The 7,507-nt window shown below is 46.2% G+C and overlaps 3 protein-coding genes across 3 annotated transcripts; 2 read left to right on the top strand and 1 right to left on the bottom strand.

The window, feature by feature from the left end:
* Positions 1 to 66: 66 nt before the first annotated feature.
* Positions 67 to 2,386, top strand: LOC106535146 (aprataxin and PNK-like factor; the record flags this gene model as incomplete). The annotated part of the gene is given in 6 exon segments (XM_014032069.1): positions 67 to 680; positions 771 to 797; positions 843 to 1,015; positions 1,138 to 1,239; positions 1,317 to 1,363; positions 1,523 to 2,386. Coding segments are annotated over 6 exon segments (639 nt in total). The 3' UTR covers positions 1,633 to 2,386.
* A 21-nt stretch (positions 2,387 to 2,407) lies between these two features.
* Positions 2,408 to 4,486, bottom strand: snrpb2 (small nuclear ribonucleoprotein polypeptide B2). The gene is made up of 7 exons (XM_014032068.1): positions 4,372 to 4,486; positions 4,016 to 4,137; positions 3,735 to 3,907; positions 3,536 to 3,664; positions 3,005 to 3,040; positions 2,801 to 2,889; positions 2,408 to 2,722 (listed from the first exon to the last, which is right to left on the bottom strand). The coding sequence occupies exons 2-7, from the start codon at positions 4,077 to 4,079 to the stop codon at positions 2,563 to 2,565; spliced, it is 651 nt and encodes a 216-aa protein (XP_013887522.1). The 5' UTR covers positions 4,080 to 4,137; positions 4,372 to 4,486; the 3' UTR covers positions 2,408 to 2,562.
* Positions 4,487 to 5,533: 1,047 nt separating this feature from the next.
* Positions 5,534 to 6,135, top strand: LOC106535148 (growth arrest-specific protein 8; the record flags this gene model as incomplete). Its single annotated transcript, XM_014032070.1, is given in 2 exon segments — positions 5,534 to 5,886; positions 6,046 to 6,135. Coding segments are annotated over 2 exon segments (93 nt in total), but the record flags the coding sequence as incomplete, so codon positions are not given.
* Positions 6,136 to 7,507: the final 1,372 nt, after the last annotated feature.

Here is a 7,507-nt window from a genome sequence, read left to right as displayed (position 1 = left end):
CCTGTGGGGTATGGTCACATGACTCACTTCCTGTGGGGTATGGTCACATGACTCACTTCCTGTGAGGTATGGTCACATGACTCACTTCCTGTGAGGTATGGTCACATGACTCACTTCCTGTGAGGTATGGTCACATGACTCACTTCCTGTGAGGTATGGTCGCGACTTCCTGTGGTTGTACAGGAGAGAACAGACTTCACAAACATGGACGCCCTACAGACAGAGCGGCGGCCATCTTGGATGGGTGCTTCTTGCAGCCGCAGCTCATTAGTTTGTCGAACTAATGAAGTATGAGCTCATCAGAGACTCTGTCCCACATTATAATACCAGCTGCCATGTTTTAYTGTCTTCAACAACGTCTGATGTAATAATAAAAGTAAATGTTTCATCCTGAGGGTCTGTTTTTACTCAGTTGTGTTTGTTTGTTGAAACAATCTGTTTTACGTCTCGTGTCTCAGAGGGACAAATCAAATGTCTGAAGGTTGAACTTCCTGTTCTCCATGAAGTCAGACTCTCAGCTTGTTTTTGTTTCAGCTGTGAAGAGACGTAAACAAGACACGCAGACCACGCCCACTCCCACCACTCTAACAGAGGAGGCGGAGCTTAATGAGGAGGAGGAGAGGAGGCCGAAGAAAAAGAGGAGGAAGATGAACAAAGAAGAGAAACAGGAAACTGAAACAGTTGAGTTCTGATGAGACCTCCGACCTCCAGATTATTGTCTTCATCTTTGATTTTTATAGAAATGATTGAAATGTTCCTTCAACCTTCAGGATGATCCTGCAGCCAGCAGCTCACAGGTCAGCAGCTCACAGGCCAGCAGCTCACAGGTCAGCAGCTCACAGGTCAGCAGCTCACAGGTCAGCAGCTCACAGGTCAGCAGGGAGCCAAACGCTTCATCTCAAACATCAGACGGCGGCGAGGCAAACAGGAAGTCCTCTGATGGAGGCCAGGCGGACAGGAAGTGGTCTGAACAGCAGGTCAGAACTCCGTGTCCATATGGGACAGACTGCTACAGGTACGTCTCAACTGCTGAACAGGAAGCTGGATTATAATCTCACAGATTAGGAACCAGAAGYGGTTCTGGACCCGRCTGTAATCTGATGAATCCAGAACCTTCATCTGCTCTCTGTTCTGCAGGAAGAACCCGCTTCACTTCCAGGAGTTCTGTCACCCCGGAGACCTGGACCACCAGGAGGACCAGAACCGACCCGAGTGTCTGTACGGAACCGCCTGCTACAGGTCAGAGGGCTGGAGGGGTTCTGGTCCAGGTTCTGCTGCAGCTTTTACTGATTGGTGATCTTTGRTGTGTTCTGCAGGAAGAACCCTCTCCACAGGAAACAGTTCAGACACACACAGGAAGCTGGTGAGTTTCAAAATAAATTCTCTTCTTCTGTGGTTTGATTCCTGCTCTGGCTCCGCCCCYGGGCGTGGCTGCAGCTCCTAACTTAGATTCTACCTGGACCATGGTCCTGACCTTTGAGGAGACACGGTGCTGAAACAGGAAGTGTTCTGATCTCTGCAGCTTCCTGGACTCGAGCCAACCCTGATGAAGATGAAGACGTGGACTCAGACTACGTCCCTCCAGACTCAGAGGACAGTGAACAGGAAGTCTTCCTGAAGAACAGGAAGTAGACCGAGGTGTGCTTGTTTACCTGCTGTAAACAGGAAGTCAACAGGAAGTGTGAACAACAACAGGAAGTGTGAACGACATCATCATCAGGCTGAATGTTCCTCCTACAAACTGACACCAGTTAACAGAACCTCTCTGAACTGGGTCAAAACAAGACCTGGTTCTAAGTTCAGGTTCTGATGATCCAGGTCTTAGTTTCAGTTTTCTGTTGGGGGYTCGGTCTTGTTTGGTTTCTTCTCTGGACTTTAACGGTCCAACAGATCTGGACCTCCTGTCCTGTTCTGGACCCTCAGCGGCCTGCACTGGATGAAGACCACCAAGACTTCACAGGGTCTGCTCCGTTTGGACCAGATCTTCATGGAGCTGRCAGCCATGAAGGAGACCGGACCCACAAAGACCAGACTGAAGACCAGCAGAACAACAGGTCCACGGGCCGGTCCTGGGATCAGATCAGATCCACATGAAGACAAAATGTTTCCTCCTGGTTCTTCTGATCCAAACCCAGAGTCCAGGGGTCCAAACGGGCTGTTATTGCAGGTGTTCTGATTGTCCTCAGTTGGTTTGGGTCCAGGTTCTGGACCAGGTTCTGTGCAGAACTTTGTGTTTAAATAGAGCCCAGATTAAAGGACATGATTTTATTTCCAGAGTAAATTTCAAAATAAAGTCTTTTATTTTGAAGTTTGAATTGAACTTGTTTCAGGGACTTCCTGTTCTGGTTTTGTCCTCTGCTTCAGTTTCAATAAAGMTTTAAACCTGTTTTTATTCTTCTCTCACCTGTAGAAACAAACTGAAACTTTTATTCTTTTATTTGACAAAACAAATCAGATCCAAACAGTTTCCTGCTGGACTTCATCACACCAACAAAACTAAAGMCCAGAACCTGACCCGACCCCCCAGAGTCTGTGCCCCGCCCCCCCAGGGTCCAGTTGGGACTACTTCTTGGCGTAGGTGATCTTCATGGCGCAGGTGGCTGTGATCCTGAAGCCCTGCAGAGCGTCTTTGGCCACGCCCGCCTGGGTCTCACTCTCAAACTCCACGAAGGAGATGTCGTGTTTCCCCGGAACCAAACGCACCTCTTTGAAACCCGGAAACCTGAAAGAAACCCGACAGAACCTGTTAGCTCGTCTGCAGCACAGGTTCCGGTTCTGGTTCTGGATCTGGTGGACTCACTGGTTGAACAGCATGGACAGCATCATCTCGTTGGTCTCCTCAGGGAGGTTGGTCAGGAACAGAATGTGGTTCGGAGGATTGTCCGGGACCTGGGGACCAGACAGAACCAGGATCTGGATCAGGACTTTAAACATGGTTCTGAAGGTTTCTGAGCAGAACTGGACACTAACAGAACCTCTGAYCTGCAGAGGAAACGGGTCTTACCTGAGCTGCAGGTGTCTGAGAGGGAGGAGCCAAACCCTGCAGAGACACAAAGAGACGTTATCAGAACCAAGAGGACGGGTCCGGTCCACATACAGAACCAAGATGACAGGTCCGGTCCACATACAGAACCAACAGACCTGGACCTGGGTGATAAACTGAAGTGGTCTGGTTAAACCCACCCAGTCTGATCAAGGTTTAAACAGACACTGCTTTCAACAAATCAAACGCACCCCACAGTTTTATCCAATCAGAGCAGAGCAGGGCGGGGCTTCCTGCAGCAGTCTGCAGCTCCTGTCCTGAGTGAACAAACCTGTCCTCCACACCTGTCTCTGAGCCACCTGAGACAGGTGTGTCTATAATCTGACAGATTATAAGTTTGTTCAGTGTTGTTATCTGTTGTTATGACAGGTCTGGTTCTGACGACCCGTGTTCTGGTTCTGATGACCCGTGTTCTGGTTCTGATGACCCGTGTTCTGGTTCTGATGACCCGTGTTCTGGTTCTGATGACCCGTGTTCTGGTTCTGTACTCACAGCTGCTGGTTTCCTGGCGGCAGCGGCCTCCTGAGCCTTCTTCTTCTTCTCCTTCTTCTTCTCCTTGTCGCTGTGCGTTCCTTTCATCTTGGAGATGAGCTCTGAGTCCGTCTTGGCGTACTGGATCCTCTGAAAGACAAACGGGTCAGAGGTCAGCGTGCGGCGCTGAGGACGCAGCGTGGCGCCGGGCCGGGCCTACCATGGGCTTGTTGTAGAAGGGGAAGCCCTGCAGCTGGCGCAGGGCGTTGGTGGCGGCGGTCAGCTCCTTGAAGATGACGAAGGCCTGCCCCCTCATCGAGGGAGTCTTCATCGCCACCACGTCCAGAATCTGACCGAACTGAGACAGGAGCGCGTACAGGGACCGCTTCAGCTCTGCAGGACCAGACACACAGAACCTGAGCAGGACCACAAACACAGCCTGGTCTTCCCTGATGGTTCTGGTCCAACATGGAACCAGAACCAGCCTGGACCTCTGCTCACCTTCTTTCTTGATCTTATCGTTGATGTTGTTGATGTAAATGGTGTGATTGGGTCGGATGTCCATCCTGGAGACAGCAGAACCTTAAACCCGGTCCAGTTTACGCAGTGACGTCAGCAACCAGCTGTAAAAGATATCTTAACAGTCAGGATATTTATTCATCTTCAAACAGATAAAGTTCGGCTGGTTCTGATCGGGTCTGAACKCGTGTTAGCCTCTGTTAGCTCCACAGCTAACTAAAGCGTTTAGGACCAACATCCGGTTGGACAAAAGTGATGTTTTTCTTATTTCCGGTGTGTAACCGCTTCCTGGTCAAACTGCAGCCGGAAACAAAGGTTAGAACCGAGTTTAAACTCACCGGTCCGTCTGAGCAGAACCCACACKGTTCGGTTAGCGGTCCGGTGTTTTCACCGGGTCTGTATGAACCGGASACCCCGGATATACAAGGCCTGGGGGCGGGGCTTATCAGGACCCTGTTAATCAGAAAGAAAGAAAGAAAGAAATGCAGAACTCAATTTAAGTTAAATACTTAGCTAAATATCTAAATTTGGTGTTATAACGGAGGAGAAAACAAACGAGTTTCTTATAAATAATTTGTTTATTTTGGTTAAATTCTTTGTTGACCAGTTTAAATATGTTCAAAGAACCAGTGACGTTCTTTAAAACGTTGTTATTCACAAAAAGCAAAATGTCTTTATAACAGTGTTGAGAAATTTTATTTTAATGAGTCCCCAGCTGTTAATATTTACATTTTCACTCTATTTAATTTGTTTTTGTTTATGTTGAAGGTTTTCAATGTTTTTGTTTTAATCTTGTTCTTGTTCAGTATTTAGTTTAAAAAAACTCTGCTCAGTCTTATGATTTATTTTCAACCGTACATGAGCTTGTGAGATTTGTTTACGGTAATAAAAATGATTTAGACACGTAAACTTAACTTATAAATTGACGTGAAATAAACAGTGTGACATTCTGCACACGTGAAATAAACAATGTAAAATAACAAATAAAAGGCAGAACATAATAAAAACAACGGGCACAGCTGATGCCTCTCAGCAATAAGGTTGCCGGATCAAATCCCAGCCCGGGGACCTTTCTGGGTAGAGTTTGCATATTCTCTCCGTGCATGCGTGGGTTCTCTCTGRGTTCTCCTGAYGGTGAAGTTTTTTGATCAGGCGAATCAATGGTCAGCTACACTCTGAAAGCAGCGGCTCTCCCAGCTGGCCCGCGGCTGCCACCTGTCGGCGCGGAGACGAACTGCAGCGGAAAATAACCAGTTATCAGCTGACATCTGTGTTTATTCATCCCGTCATCAGACCTGGATAAATATATATTTTTATATTTTTACTACTACTAGCTGTATTTGTACTATTTCAAACTGCAGTTAGTCAGTTAAAGTCTAGTTAGCTAGCCTTTATTTATGTTCAGGCAGCCGCCTGTCATAAAGTTATTTAACCAGCTCTACCTAAAACGATCCGGTAACGACAGTATTAAACTTCCGGTTTGACACAAATCAAATCAAATCAAAAATACTTTATTGATCTCAGAGGGAAAATAGTTTAGTAAGGACCGTTTTCCTGATATAGAAATATAAAATTAAGACCAGAATAACCATCGGTTTTCAATATCTATTTGAAAAACTAAAAAATGACCAAAAAGCAAACAAATCTATGGAGTTCAGCTGAGATGTTTTTATAAACRCATGTAGCCGTCTGATGTCACGTGACCTTGTTGCCATGGCAGCACCTCGTGTTGATGTTCTGACAGGACTGAGAGGAAACAGATGAGATAAAAACAGATAAAACGGGTAAAAATCAGAGGTTTGTTGTGTTTTTAAACCAACCTGCTGCTGTGGAGCCACCGGTGTAAAACCATGGTGAGTAAAAAGTTACCTGTTACATATAAAACGTTCTATTTGACCGGTTTTATGCTGAAGAACTGCTAGCATGTTAGCCTAGCATCGGCTAGGAAAGCTAACAAAAACTAGCTCTTGGTGCTAATGGTTCTGTTTCTGGTTCTTCTTCTTGTTCTTCAGCCGCCGAAGACTAAACAGAAGAAAGGCAGGAAAGGGAAGCTGTCAGAGGAGACGGACCGCTTTACCACCGAGGAAATGTCAAAGGATCAGGTCAGAGCTGCTGAGCATGCTAACACTCTGAGCATGCTAATACACTGAGCATGCTAATACACTGAGCATGCTAACACTCTGAGCATGCTAACACTCTGAGCATGCTAACACTCTGAGCATGCTAATACACTGAGCATGCTAATACACTGAGCATGCTAACACTCTGAGCATGCTAATACACCGAGCATGCTAATACACTGAGCATGCTAACACTCTGAGCATGCTAACACACTGAGCATGCTAATACACTGAGCATGATAACACATTGAGCATGCTAACACTCTGAGCATGCTAATACACCGAGCATGCTAATACACTGAGCATGCTAATACACTGAGCATGCTAATACACTGAGTATGCTAACACTCTGAGCATGCTAACACACTGAGCATGCTAACACACTGAGCACGCTAACACTCTGAGCATGCTAACACACTGAGCATGCTAACACACTGAGCATGCTAACACTCTGAGCATGATAACACACTGAGCATGCTAACACTCTGAGCATGCTAACACTCTGAACAGGCTAACACACTGAGCATGCTAACACTCTGAGCATGCTAACACACTGAGTATGCTAACACTCTGAGCATGCTAACACACTGAGCATGCTAACACTCTGAGCATGCTAACACTCTGAGCATGCTAACACACTGAGCATGTTAACACACTGAGCATGTTAACACTCTGAGCATGCTAACACTCTGAGCATGCTAACACACTGAGCATGTTAACACTCTGAGCATGCTAACACACTGAGCATGTTAACACTCTCAGCATGTTAACACTCTGAGCATGCTAACACACTGAGCATGTTAACACTCTGAGCATGTTAACACTCTGAGCATGCTAACACACTGAGCATGCTAACACTCTGAGCATGCTAACACACTGAGCATGTTAACACTCTGAGCATGCTAACACGCTGAGCATGCTAACACTCTGAGTATGTTAACACACTGAGTATGTTAACACACTGAGTATGTTAACACTCTGAGCATGCTAACACGCTGAGTATGTTAACACTCTGAGTATGTTAACACTCTGAGTATGTTAACACACTGAGTATGTTAACACTCTGAGCATAACTAATGATGTAATCGTGTGACCTCTGAGTCTAATGATGTTATCCTTTGACCTCTGAGTCTAATGATGTAATCCTCTGACCTCTGAGTCTAATGATGTAATCCTCTGACCTCTGAGTCTAATGATGTAATCCTCTGACCTCTGAGTCTAATGATGTAATCCTCTGACCTCTGAGTCTAATGATGTAATCCTCTGACCTCTGAGTCTAATGATGTAATCCTCTGACCTCTGAGTCTAATGATGTAATCCTCTGACCTCTGAGTCTAATGATGTAATCCTCTGA

This window comes from Austrofundulus limnaeus, unplaced genomic scaffold (assembly GCF_001266775.1).
Source record: "Austrofundulus limnaeus strain Quisiro unplaced genomic scaffold, Austrofundulus_limnaeus-1.0 Scaffold1372, whole genome shotgun sequence".
Lineage (NCBI taxonomy): Eukaryota > Metazoa > Chordata > Actinopteri > Cyprinodontiformes > Rivulidae > Austrofundulus > Austrofundulus limnaeus.
This window is presented reverse-complemented; position numbering and strand designations above follow the sequence as displayed.

Bases quoted from the DNA above. Each gene is read 5' to 3' on its own strand.
- snrpb2 (XM_014032068.1), bottom strand. From the start codon at position 4,079: ATGGACATCCGACCCAATCACACCATTTACATCAACAACATCAACGAT. The intron at 3,041-3,535 runs GTGAGTACAGAA...GTGTCTCTGCAG, and splicing joins CCGCCAGGAAACCAGCAGCT to GGTTTGGCTCCTCCCTCTCA. The intron at 2,723-2,800 runs GTGAGTCCACCA...GGTTTCTTTCAG, and splicing joins CTGTCCATGCTGTTCAACCA to GTTTCCGGGTTTCAAAGAGG.